Consider the following 18,748-nt stretch of genomic DNA (forward strand, 5'->3'; position numbering starts at 1 on the left):
ACAAGAGTAAGTTCAGTCATGTAGCACATAGAATTTCATATGGCTGAGAAAACTGCTGAGATGAATTTTGCCTATGTGGATGTGGGAGAAGTTTTGTGAGCTTTCAGAGATGCAAAAGAGTGAAATGTCCTCTTCTCTTGTGTTAGTAGGATCAGTGGAGAGATGCTTGTATCGAAGGAATGATCAGAAGGGCTGAGTCACAGACTTTACTTCCCTGGCAAAAGCAGGAAGATACTAGCTGCATTTGTTTCTTAGTCCAGCTTCAGGGAGGACTGGCCAGAATGTAATTCCATCTGGGTTGCTTAAAGAACAGAGCAACAAAAGAACATTGCAACAAATAATATTTTCCCTGCTTTAAGGGAAATTTATATAGAATGATTTCTTTCTTTGCAAGCTTCAGTCTGCAAAACTCAAAATACTTGCTTCAGCTCACTGAGAGGCAGGCTGGGCACCTGTTTTATTGCTGTACTTACCTTCAGCCCAATCATTTTGCAGGCTGTTTAGATGAGGGTTAGCTCTTTGAATTCATCACTATTTTAAGAATAAGCCAGACAATGGCATATATGAATGTTAAGGCCAGGATCATCTAAGCTTTTAGTGGTGCAGATCAGATTGACTTGTGAGGTTGCCCTCAAAGATAACAGGAGCAACATGTGTGTTACATGACCTGGCAAGTATGGCCACAGCCATTATGTGACCAGACTATTCTTAAATCTGTAATGGCACCTTTTTAATAACATAGTGCAGAGAAGGGATGTGGTGCCTTCAGATGAACTAACCTCAGAAACAGTGCTTCCAGAAAAATGCCTGCCTTTTATCCTACTACTTTTTCACATCCAAGGTATGACTAAAAAAAGAGGTTGAAAGATCAGATTAGAGTCTAGATAAATTTTGCTTGTGGTCTGTATTGGTATTAATGACTACAGAATGAGCAGCCACTGAATTTTGGTGATGGTATTATGTACCCATTTCAAGATAATCTCATTGCTGTCATCTTCTAGGAGGATGACAGTTTTTCTTGCCTTAGCTAATATTTTTTGTCTGTCTCGATGGAAGTAGTATGAATTGGCAACAGTATTGATAAAAGCCCTTCCTGCACGACTTCTCCACAGACCTGTGGTGAATTACAAGTTCTTTAGTCTTTTGGAGTAGATGTGATGCACACCAGACAAAAACTTCAGACCAGAGATATTTGCCATGGCTGGCTGTTGCCTTCTCCTTTAGGGGGAACAAGATGAGAGGTACCTGTAAGAGTTCTGCACCTCCAGGGTGCTCAGGGGTGAGCATTTCTTGAGGAGCTTTCACAGGTGTGTGTCCTGAGGGCAGGGTGTGGAAAAGCACTGTGTGCAGGCCTGGTCACTGGTGCACACAACACAGGAAATAATTTCCCTGTCCATCACCCAGGCAGTGCTCCCAAAATGGCACAGCTTGCATTGTTATGCTAAAGAGAAATAAAAGTTCACATTTGAAGATAAAATGGTCCTTTTAGTTAAACAATCATATTGCTTATGTAACTGCTCTTTTAATGGTAAAGTACAGCTGGAGCCTGGAACATGTTGTTTATGGAAATACCACGTGATGGGTAACGATGTAAAATGCAGCAAATGGTGCTGAAGGCATTAGACATGGGGAGAGACCTGACGCTGGAACAGCGAGGTTGCAAGTGCTGCCTTCCTGAGAGCAGGAGGTTTGAACCAAGCTTTAGTAAACCTGAGGAATGGGCTCTGTAAAGATCTTCAGAGGATTGGCCTAACGAGCTGCTGCAGGAAGGGCAAATGGTTCTTCTCAAAGCAAGGATGGGAGCAGGCCCAAGAGAGAGGAGCTGGCACAGCAGAGATGGTACCCATAGGGAGGATTTCAAGAACTGGCAAGGGTAGAGGGGACTGTGATTGTAAAGACTTGATGTGACAAGGAGAAACAGGAGGCAGAGAAGACAGAAATTACAAAGCTCTGACACTTTTCGCTCTTAGTTTACTGTAGTTGTATTTTCATGCATAGGAGAAAGGCTGCTGAGTAATCTTGCTCTTCTCTTTCTTGAAATGGTAACCACTGACTAATTCACATGCATACAAAAACACATATACTCACACCCCCACAAACATGCAATTGCACAAAATCAGGAAAATTCCCCAGCTTTCTTCTGAGATATTCAAGGTTTGACAAGGGAAATTCTTACTCAGTGTTAACTGAAACTGGGAGCATGACAGTCAACCAATGGCATCTTCACTCCAGCATATTCATTTTCCTTCTTTCCTTGAGACAGTTCACAAGCTTTGTATGTGTCGTTAGCAAAAAATAGAACTACAGGTATGTTTGAAGTGTCAGTTTTTCATAATATTTTGAACTGATTTGTTCAATCTGGAGTAAAAAAACCTGGACTTACAGACTGTTGTTGTTTACAGCAAGCTCAAGGTTCATACTTAGATGTTACATGAATGATGAAACAAAGTTGTAAATATTTATTACTTAGTGGAATCATGTCTTTTTAAAAGCACATCTTTGTACACAGGGCATTCGTAAATCCCCATTAGTGGTATTTATGTTTCCACATAAAAGTTCCTCATTTGCAGCCAAAAAAGTATCTTAGGCTTAGATCTTCCTCCTACGTGTAATGGAATCACAATGCTGTCACAGACATCACAACCATTTTTGTAAAATATGATGTTAAGGAAGACTGAGTTCATTGTACTATACATATGTAAATGCCTCTCTTTCACTAGTCTCAGAGGAAAGAAGATGCCAGAAAGAATTCTCAACCAGTGTACATATTAATTGTCACCACCTTTCATGGGATAGTAAAGTGCATTCATACGAGGAAAAGCATTAAGAATCAAGGAGGCTGCACAGGGAAAGTGAGGGCATTTGAGTGAGACCTAAGGAAGTCACACGGTAAATTACAATAATCTAATTGTAATCCAGAAAATCACTCTTCCCTTGTTTGTGTCTGTAATGAGGTAATGGTGCAGCTCCTCTGGCTTCAGACAGCCACTACAGATTCACAGCAGGCTGTGGAAGATCAGGCTGCAGCACAAGTTTTTTGTTATCACTGTACCTCTGCAAGGATGTCTGAGTTCAGAATAGTTATTGGTGTAATTTGCAGCATGTTACGATCTGGTTTAAACTCAGAAAAGCAAAGAAAGCTAAATCTCTGTGCATAAACTGGAAAGAACTTAGAAGGTACAAAATACTCCCAGAAACGAGATTAAAACTAAATGAACTTAGATGTTGATGCCAAAAAATTGATGTATTTTATTTAATAGTAAAAGGGGCAAAGAGAAAGGAAGAGAAAAGAAAGAAAGAGAGAAAGAAAGAAATGGAAAAAAGAAGTGTGAGTGTGGGGTGGGGGGACAGGGAGAGGTGACAGGGGTTAGGTAGAAGCAGATCACCCATCCAAGGGTCCCAACGATGTCTCATTGTTCCCCTCCATCTGGTCTGCTGGTGGTGAGAGTCCCCTGTCGCTGCCGTGGCCACGCCGGTACATGCTGCCACACGCCACACGCCAAAGGGTGCAGAATTCCGTGCATTAATAGACACTTTGGGCCAGGTGGGAACGCCCACGTGTCGCCCCTTGCAGGGGCTAACGTGACACTGCCCCTTGCAACACTGAGGATCTGTTGCATCACCTCTGGTGATCTGGTGCAGGGTCTGGAAACCCCTTTGAGGCGGGCCCCTGTGATGGGCCATGTCACCCCTTCTGCTGTGGGTAAGCTTCCCCCTTCCAGTGAGGACCCCTCAGCTGGGCTCCTCTGCACAGTGGAGGATGGGCAGCCACTGCGCCTCTGACCAGAGGCTTTTCCAAGATACCCAGAGCCTCTCCTCCCTCCATCCTTTGGTTCGGGGGTCTGTGGGAGCCTGGCAGCTGATAGCCCTGGGGCTGTGGTCCTCATCTTGGAGGTGTTAAGCCTGTGCTTTGTGAATGTCCCCAGCCCTGAGTTGTTACTTTATCTGATCTTCATCAGTGAGCTGTGTAAGGCCTCAGTCAGGGCCCCATTCAGGATGTGGTAGTCTTCTCTGCAGCTTTTGTAATACAGTTTTAAAAGTCCTTCAAGAAAATGTTTAAGTCATAAATTACAATATTTCAGTCTCTGACAAAGCAGTGAATGTGTAGCTCAAAACTCCTTTTAGTTTCAGAAGCGTAGGGAACTGGTGTTAATTGGTTGTTGATCCTGTATGTTTATGTGCTTGTGTGGAAACTTTTCAAGTCTGGCTGTGGATAAGAAATCCACAGTATGACTAAATAATTGGACTGAAAGTTTTGCAAGTAAATTATCTGGACAGAAACAGCACTCACATGGATATGCTTCTGTACAATAAAACTCTACTGAAAACCACTCTGTGTGCTTGAAGTAGATGACCTCTGTCTTTGCTTGGCATCTGCTCAGAATTGAAACTATTGGAACTATGCACAAAATCAAATTTCCTGAATGAAAACAGGTAGTACACCAAGTTCCCAGCTACATACTAAAGTAAAGGGATGCAAATCAATATCTGATAACTCCTATACAAGCGTGACTTGACAGAGATTCTGTCTTTAGTTCCACCACTTTTCACTTAGGGACTTGACCTGGGTTCTGCCGTTTGCCAAGGCATGGCTGTTCGCAAGAAATGAAATGCTGCTTGCCTCTGTAATTTCCCACTGTGTAGTCCTTGGTCATTCTTTACCTCTCTCCTGTGTCGAGGATGCTAAATGAGTTGGTATTATCTCAATGAATGCATTGAAAGTGTGTTTAATGCTGCTAGACTCCATATTTAAAAACTTTTTTTGAAATCAAAGTATCAGTAAAATACTCTCTTGTGGTTGTGGCTCCAGTGACTGGTACAATGACTTAATTGGCATTCTTGTGCAGTGCTTGGATCCCTGCCAGCTAATGACCCATTGCTGCAGTCTGCACAGGCAAATCACCCCTTCTGTCCCGCTCCTCAGTCTGATGGACTTCTGCCCAGGTAACGGCTGCAGGCTCCTATTCTCAGCTGGTACAGACCCCAGCATGACCATAAACATCCCTGAGACGATCATAATATGGTATATTGGACAGACTCTGATATGCCTTGCAGTAATATGGCACCAAGACCTTCTGCTGAAGTCAGCGACTTTGCTGATGGCATAGCTGAAAGAAGAAAGTGGTCCCTACACTGTTGTTTTCTCAAGTAATGAAGCACTTGCAGGCTCTCAGCTAGTCTGTGTCTCCTTAGATGATGCAAGTTTTTGTGAACCCTTTGTCAAACATTCAAATTAGTTTTTATTTTTGTTCTGCTTTTAAATTGTCACATTGTCTCTTCCCCCACAGGATTTTCCATTCTTCAGGCAATTATGGAAGCAGCAGTACAGAACAACTGGCAAGTGACAGCCAGATCTGTAGGAAGCATAAAAGATGTTCAAGAGTTCAGAAGAATTATAGAGGAGATGGACAGACGGCAGGAAAAAAGATACTTAATTGACTGTGAAGTAGACAGAATCAACACCATTTTGGAACAGGTATCTGCTTTTCAGAAATTGTGATATATCTCTGACAGCCATCGTTATTATGTCCAGAACTGTTTCTTTCTAGAAATTAATTGAGTATCCTTTGAGACGTGAGTCTCAGCAACTGGCCAGTTACCTAGTAAAATTAAGATGCCACAGTGATGCTCATAGTTGGTGGCAGCACTTACATGTAACCTACCAGGAAACATCTCTGTGATATTTTTTCCCAAATGTTAATAATGAATTATTTTTAAGTAGGTTAAGAACCTAAAACCTCAGCTGCCAGAGTAACATTACTGGAATCAAGGCTGCTTGTAAGGATTGCAGTTTCTTAAGTGGATCATGAAACAAATGAAAAGCCAGTGAAGTATCACAGTATCATCTTAAAGAATTCCCAAATGGAAATACTGCTAATGAAAAATTCAGCTGGTAGTCTAAATGACTCATTAGTACTTTTTGGTACATAAAGCCCTCCCCTCTGCACAGCCAGTGCTGTTGACGGGCTTAAATTGTGGGTGATGGAGTCTAAACGCCTTTGTGGGTGAAGATGCATTTGGAATGACTCTTTTGCTCTTGCATGGCTTTCCCAGTGTTTGCTTTGCCCCAGAGGAATGACCATACCCTCTGGTCATCCCAGGGTGCTACCCAGAATGCCTGTGCCGTTGGTTGTGCTGTGCAATGTGCTTGAAGAGGTGTAGTAACATGCAAATTGTTGGGAGCAGATGCAGGACAGTACCCTGCTGCCTGGGCTCACAGCAAAGCTGGTGCTGGTGTGGAACCAAATCCACGCTGCCTGGTTATTCACAGGCATGTGGGAATTCACTTGCATTAAGACAGAAAAACCCTCTGATTACTGCCACTTCATAAATTTAACTGTGGGTTCATAACATGGAATAGATCAAGAATAACATTTAAATTTCTTGAAGCATTAGCATATCTCTTAGAAATGTTGTATTGTAAACTACCAACAAACTGACTTCACCGCCATAAACCCTGGGAAACATGAAAAATATATTCACTGTGTTCCTTCTCAAAATATTCAGTTCCTGTCAAGACTTGAGGTGTATCACTGAGGGTCAGTCTGTGGGGACAGCCAGGTGCCATAGCTGCTACTTACAGAACAAGGAAAGGTGCTCAAGGGAACAGGGCACAAGCCATGCTGGTCCCTAACTCTGGTATGGTTCTGATACTAATACACAGCGTTGCATTTTACACTGTATTTTTAGGCAATATGGTGAATGTTCTCTTCTGGGAAATTCATACTGAAAAGTGTAAAAAACTTCTCTTTTTTTTTCTTTCGTTTGCTCATGTTCTTGGAAAAGATGCAAAACGCCATACCTACCCACAACCCACTCCTGAAAATGCTGCAGGAGAGCACTCCTGAGCCAAGCTTAAAGAGCTCTTTGGGCCCACTCTCAGCTGAGAAACAGGCCTTTTGTTTGATCTAACTTCATTTACATTTGTTCTCATTTTTTCTTCTATTGTCCAAGTGAGAGGAAAAAAAGTCAAACCATTTCAGTGCCTAAAAGGAAAGCTACATAAAAAGCAAACCATATAGCAAAAAACCTGATGACTCTTTTCTTCTGCTACTATTCTAAATTCAACTCTAGTGAAGTTTAAATTTTGTTAAATGTATAACTCAGTCTTCTATCAATGTGATTAGCATCTGTTAAGTAAAAATTTGCTACTGGGGCCTCCAGGTTTCCCCAAACTCTACAGTGCATGCCGGTGCCCCTGATGCTAAGAATATCTTCTGTCAACAATTCCCAGAGGCTTTTTGATTGGATACTGAAAAGCAGTGACTTAAATTTCTACAGGGAAAGTCAGTAATGGGGGATGGACCCTAGGTTGATAGCTGAACAATTATTGTTTGAAGGCTTTTCCTTCCATCTCCTCTGCTTACCTTGTTATCTTCTCATAAAGTAGTTAAAAGTTTTCACAAACGTGTGGTATTTAAATCCATCCATCCAGTTTGCTCAAGGGAGTGGAGAGTTGTCTTTTTTTTAGCAAACTGTGTTTGCTGATAGCATATTACTGAGGGGAGAGATAAGTCTGGATTTGCATATTTCAAATCTAGCATTTTATTGCAGTTTAGAAAGTCAATTCAGTGCTATGTGTGGAGTCTAGGAAGGCTGCTCAGCTGAGAAGCAGTAACATCTGAGCCTGTTACCACTTGCTGATACACAGTTGCAGATGGGTTTGAAGCTTTTTCCCAGTGAGAGCAAAAGGAAGCCAAGACGTTTCACCTGTCGGAACTGCTATGTCAGAGTACTGATGGACAAACTGTGTCCCATAGAGGGCTGGCATAGGCTGCCTCAACCCAGCTGCCTCTCCATTCCTCTCCCTTTTTTTGGCCTCCTAGGAGCACAACTTCAAAGGTCAACCCTCCCATCAGCTTCTGGGAGTGATGCCTCCTTCCAGAGAGGGGCTTTATGTGGTCACTGTGTGGCACCTGCTATTTCATTCTCTGAGTCAGCAGCAGCATTTGCCAGTGACCGTGGATTTCAGAGGCTTAAATAGAACTTATTCAAGAAGAAAAGTCATAGCAGAAGTAAACAGACTGTAAACCACTAAACAGTCTAAACACGCACTGACTTTGCTATCAGACTTTTGGGCTCTTGGCCAGCCCATTCAGCAAGCTTGTCAGTGCTTTGCTCCAGGAACCATGTATCATGGCTTTGTGTTAGTGCTTGGATTCAGTAAGAGTGACCTCTTTTCCTGTATCAGACTGGTCAATGTGTGCACTTCTCTTCCTTTGATCCTTTTTTCAACCAGTTCAGACCTGGGTATACATCTCTTCAAAAAATTCAGGCTTATCCAAAGACAATTACACAGCTGGGGATTTTCTTTTGAGACTTAAGGTCGTTCTGGAATATTCTGTACCTTCCTCCAGCGATGTGCAGACATGGGAGTCAGTGATTCCATACACCTTTAGCATATGGCACATGTGTTTGTCCCTATGTTTCCAACATCTGTAGCCTGTCATATGAAGTATTTATCTTCTTGGGGCTGTCTGGTACCTGCTACTTGATCTTCCCAGCTGTAAATATAAGGTCAGGGAGAGAGGGCACCTCAGCTCCTACTCTGCCTGAGTAACCTGTTTTGTGCCAGTTTTCCTACTGCAGGCTGATCTGTTTTCATTCCCCATTCAAAAGATTTTGTGATGGGCCTTACGTTTTGTCCTGGAGGTGGATACCCTGCCCAAACCTCTTCAGCTGTAGAATAGAGGGAAGCAGAGAAATCAGTGGTTATTCTGTAAGTTGCCATCTGTTTCTTCACTTGCTCTGTAGTTCTGTAACCACTGAGCATGTGGATCTGTATCGCCCTTGCACAACAAAACTATATCCAATTCAATCATCTACTGGCCTCTCAGGCATATAGATAATAACACTTATGTCATGCAAAATTCATAAGCTCCCCACACTTCTTGTCCCTTGATGCTAAAATATTCTGTATTTCTTCACAGATAGATATAACATTTTGTTCTCATAAACAGAAGAACATTTTTTTGGAGAGCTAACAGTAAGCCTTAGACTGTTCAACCATGTATTTAGAAAGATGTTTTTGAGTTAAGAAATATGTTTTTCTTATTCCCAGGACAATAAGCTGTATTTCAGACTAGAGTGGCTTTATGTCCATTTAGAAGAAAATCTCCTGAGGGCAAATGAGGAGGAAGAAACTCCATTCAGGATCAAAATGGTGAAACTTTACAAAAGACCTGTTTATTCCAGAGACTGCATGCTTTTATCAAAAGGACACTATCTCCAAACTTAGTCATAAAGGTTAGGCTCCAAGGCAATGTCTGTATTGAGTGAAGGCATCTCACAAAGCAAAAGCAATATTACAGTAGAGAATGCAGTCCCCAAAGTTTTACAATGACAGCCAGACTGTCAAAGACAACTTAAAGTGAAGTATCTCTAGGATTAAGAAGGGTAATCTGATTGACTGAACTCTGTCCCATGTAAGCACTGACTATGACTTGACCTTCGAGTCTGAAATTTTGAGATTAGGATGGAGGTGTGCAGGTTTTCAGTACAGCCCCAGCTGCCTCTCTCTGAACAGCTGCTCAGATCTCAGAGGAGTGTGCTCACTGCACAACAACTTTCACATTTAGGGTGTTGTAAGAATAAACACAGAACTGCAGTATTGCGTTGACCAACAGTCATTAAAAATAACAATAGAGAAAAATGTAATTGAAAAATTTCAAGACTGCTGTCATGTAAACTTCCTGGTTTATGTGTTCCATTATAAACAGATGGTCTGGTGGGGGGTTGCCTGTGTTCTCCATAGCAATTTAAAATACAATTGTCTACAAATGCAGGGGGACACTTGAAGCAGAGCTGTGGGTAGCTTCAGCTTCTGCTTTGTTTTTGAAGCCCAGCAATGCCATGTCCTCTGAAGGTACCGCACTGCTTGGAGCACACCCTCCAGAGCAGAGTGCCCATCGCCTTCTCCAGGGCTTGGGGCCACAGCCATATCACAGGCTGATTTTATCCTCTCTCTGGAGCTGTGTGGATCAGAGGATGGGGTTCAGCTGAGGCTCCAGGAGAGAATCTGCTATGTAGACTGTTGTGTAACATCACTCTGAAACTGGTACAGTTCATTTTTACATTTCCAATGAACTAGAAACTTAAAATTTAGGACATTTCTTCATTAGGTACCCAGGAGTATTGCTGAAAGTAAAGCAGTATGAAAGGTCACTTCTTTCCCTTCACACCCAGGGAGTTTCAGCAGCTCACAAGTCCATATGGGGAGGAAAGGGGAATTACTTAGGTCAGTCACCCTCAGGACGTAGCCAGCGGAAGAGTAAGTAAAGAATGGGCATAAGTCAAAACTGACAGCTGTATGTGCCTTAATGGGCCTGTTTCTGTCAGCTGTGAAACTCATAAAGGGCAGGAGATGAATTGCTGAAGCAGAGAGAGTAACGTCTTGGGTTAATCTGCCCCATACACAGCACATTTCACACATACCTGAGGAAAGAATTTCTAGCTTGTAAAAAGGAATGTCTCTCCAAAGCCATCATTCAGATTTCATAAAACAAGCCAGGTTCTAAATGACAGGAATTTATCAGAGCATTATTAGTCATCCTGCAGAATGATTGAAGTAACGTCACACAAAGCTTAAAGTGTTCAAAAGACATTAAAGCACAGTTTTAAATGTATCTGATCGGTAGTAATAATAATTAATACCAGAATTGTCTCACTGTAAATGTGGAAGCTGCTGTAGGTAAAAGATTGCTGCCAAGCAACTCTTGTTTCTTGTGCCAGGGACGTATGAACCTGAAGTCACCATTAGAATTTTTATTTTTCTGTGATTGTAAAAGTTACTCATTTTTTGTTTCATGATAATTTGTGGGAGATAAATGCACACACCAATGCAAACATATACATCTCCTTTTAATATTTTGCATATTTTTACCACAACACTTGTAGTATGCAGTTATGCTGTTACAATCATATTTATATGGCAACCTCTGCAGTGCCAATAAATGTACAGAGAACCAAAATCTTTGCTCACTTATGCTGTTGCAAGTAGAGAGTCAACCGTTATCCTGGAGACGATATTTAAATTGATATCTTGCTCATACAGAGACTGTATTTGCTTTGAACTTCAGTTAATAGGTAGCTGTAAAAGCACAATTTGCTGCATAGTTCACCTTTCTATGCAGCTTTTCAGAGCACAGAAATGGTGCATGTGTTTGCCCTGAGCCCTCTGAGGGTCCCAGTCACTGTTTAGCCTGTGTCCACACCATCTGAGCTGCTCTAATTGTTACCCTTGTGGACAAGTCTCTGGAGCAGAGGTCCTGAGGGCCATTGGCAGTCACCTTTCCCTGCTGCATTTGGTGTGCTTTGGGAGCAGATGTACTCACGGATGCTTCTCGTGCCATACCTGGACTGGAGGAGAGGATTTGGTCTTTCATTAGTTCTACAGGTATTTTTCAAAAACAACATTCACAAGAAGTGTTTTAAAGACACAGTATTTGAAGGAAAGGGAGAGCTGGCTAGAATTTATTCAGCATGCAATCCCCTGAGTTTTTTGTCCTTCCCTATTTGCCTATCTCCCCATCTCTAATAGCTTTGGGAATCTTTGTCACCTCTTATAAGCTCCTGACTGATTTTGAAACCTCTTGCTTACTTGTCTCTTTCAGGTTTTAAAAATCAGTTTGTGTATAAATTGCTTTGTTTCAGTCCTGGCATTTAAATGTGGTTCTTTCTTCTTATACATAAAGGATAAGCCCTTTCATCTTAGCAGACATTACCTTAATTTCTGCATCTGTCTCTCAAATAGTTTAATGCTTGAAACTCTGCTTCTAACCAAAGGCTTTCCGTAATTAGTTTCCAAGGCAACCAGCCATCTTGGCGACAATTCAGATGAACCAACTGCAGGGAGAGGAAGGAAACACACTATCAAAATGAATAGTAATAGCACAGTACCACTGTGCAAACAGGCGTTGTACATCACCAGAGACAGTGCGATAGTTCTGGTGTCTCATCAGTTCATTTACAGGGGAAGAAGCCCTAACTCAGTAAAAGAAAAGCTGCACAAGAGTGTGTGTCTTTTTTTCACAGCTCACTAAACTGGGATTAATGGCTTCAGTGTGATATGAATCACGTATCTGGGGGAGGAGGAGAACCACTGGGGCTTTTCAGGGCCCCTCATGGACCAAGGTGTTTCCAAAGTGCATTTCCTAGAGCACAGTTACACTGCAGTTCAAACAGCAAGATATTCAGAATGGGGGCCACCCCCCTGGGCTTTTTGAGCCCAGCTGCTGTTGGTGCTCTCTGGAGCACCCTGACAGTTCATAGCTACAGTCCTGTGGGGAGACGTCCGCAAACATGAGGTCCAGAGGTGTGATCCAGAGCTGTGGTACGTTTGCTCCAGGCTCGAGATGGGTTTGGATCAGGCCAATCCATGGCAAAGCACTATCCCAGTCAAGTCTCTCACTGCTTGTGATTATACATTCATATGGGATTCCTGTCTCTTATCCCACCCTCTTACCTGTGCAATTCCACCTGCCTCTGGGGAGCAGATTAAAGACATCAGGGACAGCCTGGACTAAATTTATGGAGAACCAGGCCCTCAAATACAAAGTTATCCCACAGTATGCAACCAGTAAGGTGGAAAGCAGCATAATAATTTTAGAGAAAATGAACGTTCCCACGTGTAAAAAAAGCCCGTGTTACTAAATTAAATTTGCTCATGTCACACCATGGGCATGCATGTGGAGGTATAATGGTGCATGTATTACTGGAAACTCTTTCTTCCAAAATGTGTAATAAATAAAATTATCAACAATATACATAGACCCTTAAAAAAACCCCAAGTATCTTCTGTCCTGGGAAAATGCATATAAAGAATCAGAAAAGAAAAATATTGCTGTATCTTTATTACCTCATATGAGTAAAACAGCCACCCCTGCTGCATAAACTAAATCTAGTGAAAATAAATTAACTCTTCATAATCTTTTTCAGTTCATGGTTTATGCACCAAGTTATATGGGGAATATTGCAGAGTGCTGTTTATCGTGAAGCAGAATAAACCTTTCAGACTCTTTGAAAGCATTGAAAAAAGGCAATTGAGTGCAATTCCAGTCACAGTAAAATGCTATTTATAATAAAAAATATAAGAAATAGTAACCTTGTCTTTCCTAGAGGAGATTGCACAGACTTTTTTTCTTAATTTTGTAGGGCATTTGAAAAGGAAAGGAAATGCTTAAAAAGAAAAAAAAAAAAAAGAATGGCTAGTATTCAGTATTTTTGGTCTGCTTGAAGGGAGTGCTCTGCAGTACAAAACCCCTTCCAAAAAATTCTTATGTGAACACTGGGACTGAATTACTGCGACACTTCTGGGTTATATCCAAGTAATAGTTTGAAGTGATCCTGACATGCAGTAATATTTTATATAAGCAGAATTCTTTTTCCATTGGACTTTGTCCAATTCCAGGGAATAACACTGGGATTTTACTCTGACATGCTGATGGGAAGTATGGAGAAAATGGGAAATTTGTGTGTTTTTCAAATGAAAACTGTGTGACTCAGTTTACCTAATTTCTTCCTTTCTTTCCCCAGTGGATATAGATCCTTTCATATTTTGAGCAGCTAAGACTGATAAAGTTTCGTTTACGCTGTGGGATATGAAAATAAGAAATGAGCATTGTTTATGTGTGTCTGTGATTGCAAGGGTGTGCTCTTAAGGGTGTTGGATGTACAGTTTCATGGTATTGAAAGCCAAAAGGGACATTTGGATATCTCCAACTCCCCTGTGCCACAGGGTTTGGGGACATGATCCAAAGAGCACTAAAGAGCTGCCTGTTAGTAATGTGGATACACCATCACACTGTGTGACAGTGCTGAAGCATTTCTGGCTTCTGCAGAAGGTTTGGACAACTAAGAATAAATGTAATATTACTATTATTAGCAATCTTTGTGAAAGTGACTTCATGTGTTGTGAAATTTAGGGAAACATGCTAAGCTGGAAGTCAGCTTTGATAGTGGTGGTTATGATCTACCTGATATGGGCTTGTAGGTCTACAACAAGAGCTGCTGAGGAGCAAGGAGGCAGCATAAGGAAAGAGAGGGTACAGGAAGCTGGTAATGAGGATGGTATTGTGGTGGGACCACGTTACACGGGATTGGAGCTGGTTGCACTGTGGATTGAAGGACATATACTGTGAATGTTGCTCGGGAAAGCAACTTCTCTGTGATTTCTGTGAGATCTAAAGCCTCTATGGAAAATTTTAGGTGAAATTTAAATTTCAGAAGAACTTAGGATTTTATAGAGGCTTGAAAAAAGTACTGGAACTTCCTTGGATGTTAAATCATCTTTCATGCTCATTTCTCAAGGCAGCATATTTCTCAAAAAAGGTACTAGAACTGCGTAGACAATTTAAATATTATCTCCTTAAAATTACCTATGTGTGGAAACCACTCCTGCATAGTAACATATGTAATAAGGCATTTGCTTCCCATAAAAACAGCTGCAAAAACTCCTCCAGAACACAACTGGATTTTTAGTTTATTACCCTTACTTAAGAATCTAAAGAATTCACTAACTAAAAATTTCTATGACACATCTCTTCAAGGAAGCTGTCTGGGAATAAATATGTTTTCTTGAGGATATCTTGGCAAAATAAGGGGGAAAGGTCTCAGCAATTTTGAGTATTCTTTTCATATGGTACAAAGAATTTTTGTTGTGGTTGTAACAGTCCCTTGTATCTGATCTTGTTTTTAGTGAACTATCTTCAAGTGATGAAAGGTAGTTTAAGTTTTGATTATTTTTGACATGAAGGTGTTTGTATTGAAGGATGTGAGTTGTGAAGAGAGATGCAGTCCTGAGAGATATAACACTGGTTTTGTCTGCCTGAAAAAAAAAGAAATTTTGATGGAAAGTTTATTTAATGAATTTTATTCTACTTAAAGAGTAAATAATTGTGATTATGAATGGCAGTTACCAGGAATCATAAAACTCTTCTTTTCCATGTGCTCTGGGATCTGATGTTTTGCAGTCGAATATGTCCTTTAACAATAATTGTGCCAACAGATTAGTTAAACTGACAAAATTGCTAAATCATATCAAGGAAAATGGGTTTAAGAAAATTTTTCCAGGGCACAGAAAATTTTGTCAGCACAACGAAAGGAATTGGGAGAAAATATCATGGCCTTAGAACCGATGTTGCAGTTTGTGCTTTTTTTTCTGAAATAATTTCTAATGTAACCTCTTATGCACAAATTAAATGTGTATTCCACTACACAATGTTCAATCAGCAAATGTCAGATTAGTTATGGGGAAAGAAGGTTTAGCCATATGGAGGGGGTACAAAGCACAATGCAGCTTTCAGATGTTGCATTTAATTACCCTCCAAGGACTAACAAGCACAACCATCATCTATCTGGAGATGGCCTAAAAGCAGAATTTCACTCGTGATGTGACTATCATGAAGGAGAGAGGCAAGGGACAGAAGGACACAAGAAGGGGGCCAGAGGGGGAAAAACTAATGAAGTGCTTCAGAGGCATCAATTCCCTGCTTCCGCCAAGCGCATTTTTGTCCTCTTCTTCTAAGGAGATTCCGGTTCTCTAGGAGAGAATCTCCCATGAGAGATCCATTGCGGAACAGCCAAAAGCTGTTTGAAGAATGTTTTATATGCTGAAACAAATGGTCTTGATATTGTGTTATAGAGAAAAGTGAGAATTTGGTTATAAAATGCAGTCACAAATATGTAAGTTGGCCGTAGCATGGAAGTAAAATTCTTAGGTCCATATACTACACAAAAATACAAAATACATCAGTTGGGGCTGTGTGTGGATTTGTGAGATTCTCTAAAGGGCATGAAGACTGTGAAATGGTGGATGAATTAATCTCAAATATATATTCAGTTATTTTTATCTGCAACAAATAATATGTGTGTGGAATCTTCATCTTAATATTTAATACATTCTTCATTTAATATTTAACTCAAATTTGATATAGTACTCATTCTTCATATAAATGAAATCATTGTTTACTGCATATTTTACAGCATCACTACCCCTGGTGGCCGGATTCCTGTCCCGTTAATACCAAGTGAAGAGATAAATCGCCTCCCTGGGTTTGCACTATAGTTACAGTCACAGGGTTTTAACCCTTTGTATGAGGGAAGCAGCTCCTGAAGAATGTGGAAATGGTTTTGTCTCTGCAGAATTAAAGGCAGGACAGGCATCACTTGTTTGGCAGTGACAGACCACCAGTAGCTGGGATATGTCTTTTGTCACCATGAGATTGTGGTTCCTTTGGAACCTCATATATTTGCACTGGTGGTGTTGGTGTGATAGAAGGAGACAAAATTGTGACACCAAAAAAGCCCTTTGTTATAAATTTACTGAGGGAAGATTGAACCTTGTCTAGTGTTTCTAATCCTCAAAGGGAATTTGGTCTTCCTTCAGACACTTGTGTGTAAATTGGAAAACAGGCGAGTGGGCTCTGCAAGCTTACAGTAAAATTTAGCTACTGAGGTTAAAGGGATCTTATTTTTACTGTGATATCTGGTTAGATGAGGAAAGTCCTATTCCCACAGGAGAAGTTTTATTTTCTGTTCTCCTTCTGTTTTTCCTACTCCTGTCTGGAAAATTTACGTGACAAGGCGTGACCTGTGCAGAGCAAACATAGTGAGGAATGATTGTGTCCTTTGCTCACATGGTAACACTCTAGGAGGTGACTGCATTGCTGTTTACAGTGCACTGAAGCAGACAACTGCAGTGCTGTGGCTGCAGACCCCCTAGGCAGCTCCCCCACTGCAGGAAGGTCTTCAGGAGTGGGTGGGAGGCCAGGGAGAGGACTCTGAAGTGCTTCATAAAGCTTCCTCCTTTTTCTGAGTGGTAGAAACAGAGCTGAAGATGCAGTACTTGCAGATGGCACTCAAGAGAGGTTAAACATCTTGCTAACATACTGACAACTTTTTGGGCCTTGCCTTCAGTTTCTATTAAACTAATTGGATGGTCACCCTGGTATTCTGTTCCTCTCCTTTCTTCATTTTGTCCTATAGACAAATTAGCCAGTACCACTGGTTCAATAGGGTGCTGCATCACCGGGCACAACTTTTCAGTCATTCAATCCAATATAGGTAGGAGCTGCTCAGATCTGAGATAAGCTTCAAGTAACTCCATCCTCAGAACAGAAATGCTTTCAATAGGGATGGGAGCTAGAAAACACCTGACCTGCTATCCAGGTGGCAAGACAGTGGGCTCCACAATAATTTAGTCTTGCTAGACAGTTGTTGCTGTGCTTGATATCCCTCTGTTCCCATGAAGTGCAATCAACACTGATAGTTCATCCTGACTATGCTGTTAAAATTTTTTTAGCTCTGAGTCCATTTATCAGTTTTGCTTGTTTGCTGTAGGAAAGAAAGAATTGTGCGATCACTTCTGACATTTGCTTACTGCTTTGAAGGCAAAGGTGTCATAATTGTATTTCTATAGCAAAGTATAAAGGCACATTACTGTCTAACTGGAGGTAGCTAAGTTCTCCTGTCCTCAGAAATGTGCATCTATAATTGAAAAACAGTAGATTCTTTTTTAAGTGTGGGCTTTTTGCAACAATGAAACCCAAATTAATGTACAAATAACCTCAACAAAGACAACAAAATACTTTTAAACTCTGATCTTAAGGGAAATCTCATTTTTCTTACTACTGTCTTACTAAAACCTAGGAAAGAAGAGCTCTAGAGTTAACACTGCCTCATTGTTCCCAGATATGGTCAAAATGGAAAGACACATTACAGCAGGTCACATCTCTGCCTGTCATTCTGTTAAAGTGGCATATTTCTGCCACTTGTCAGGTATGAAAAGCACAGTAAAAATTTTCAGACCTTCTTTGTGGCAATGCTGCCTGTCAGCATCAGTATTTTATGTTATGGAAAGATCTAATAGACTCATAAAATATCGTGGTTTTGAGCTGTAGATGAGGTAGTCTGTCCTTTTGTGATCTAGTTTTTTTCTTTCTTTTCTCATTTATAAATAAAGGATGATAAATAACTTTGATTAAACAGGCTAAACTGACCAGATGGCAGTGGATTCAAGTGTAGGGAAGATATGCTCCTAACAGGTATTAATTGGACATGGTAGTTTTCCTGTCACTGCTGCCAAAGTCATGATAGCTCCTTCTCTCTGTAAAAGTGCAAGCATATCCTCTTAGTTTGTATTTTTCAATGACTTTTAAAAAATAAAGCCCACAGAGGCAGGAAGGTGGATTTAAAAATGACCAAACTTCTGGGCTTAGAGGGTTGTGATCAGCAACACAGACACCAGCTGGAGGTTAGTTACTGTTTGGGGTACCATGAGGGTACTGGGGCTAATCCTGTTTAACCTCTCTCTGAGTGACCTGAAGGTTGTGGGATGGAGTGCAGTCTCAGCAAGCTTGCAGATGATACCAAATGAAGAGGAGTTTGATACCCCAAATAGTTGTGCTACAATACTTTGACAGGCTAATGAAGTGAGTAGAGTGGAACCTCATGAAGTTCAACAAAGGGAAATGCAAAGTCCTGCACCTGAAGAAGAATAACCCCATGCACCAGTACAGACTGGGTAGAGGCTTCCTGGCTGGAAAGCAGCTCTGCAGGGATGGATCTTGGGGTCCTGGCAGTCAAGCTGACCACAAGCCAGCACTGTACTGTCACGGCAAAGAAGGCCAACAGCATCCTGGGCTGCATTAGATTAGCACGGTCAGCAGGTCACTAGGGGTGACCCTTCCTTTTTTACTCTGCAGTGGTGAGGCTGCATCTGAAGTGCCATGTACAATTCTGAACTCAACAG

General features: G+C 41.2%; 1 protein-coding gene across 6 annotated transcripts in view; it reads left to right on the plus strand.

Moving 5' to 3' along the window:
• Positions 1 to 18,748, plus strand: part of GRIA3 (glutamate ionotropic receptor AMPA type subunit 3) — a 149,528-nt gene that overhangs the window by 62,581 nt on the left and 68,199 nt on the right. For all 6 annotated transcript variants that reach the window (XR_007206709.1, XM_048318370.1, XM_048318371.1 and 3 more), the window contains exon 4: positions 5,289 to 5,476. Coding sequence is in view for 5 of the 6 variants with exons in the window: in XM_048318370.1 (XP_048174327.1) it covers positions 5,289 to 5,476 (188 nt within the window). In the remaining variant the exon portion in view is untranslated. The remainder of the gene's footprint in view (positions 1 to 5,288; positions 5,477 to 18,748) is intronic.

Source organism: Corvus hawaiiensis, chromosome 14 (genome assembly GCF_020740725.1).
Source record: "Corvus hawaiiensis isolate bCorHaw1 chromosome 14, bCorHaw1.pri.cur, whole genome shotgun sequence".
NCBI classification, from domain to species: Eukaryota; Metazoa; Chordata; class Aves; order Passeriformes; family Corvidae; genus Corvus; species Corvus hawaiiensis.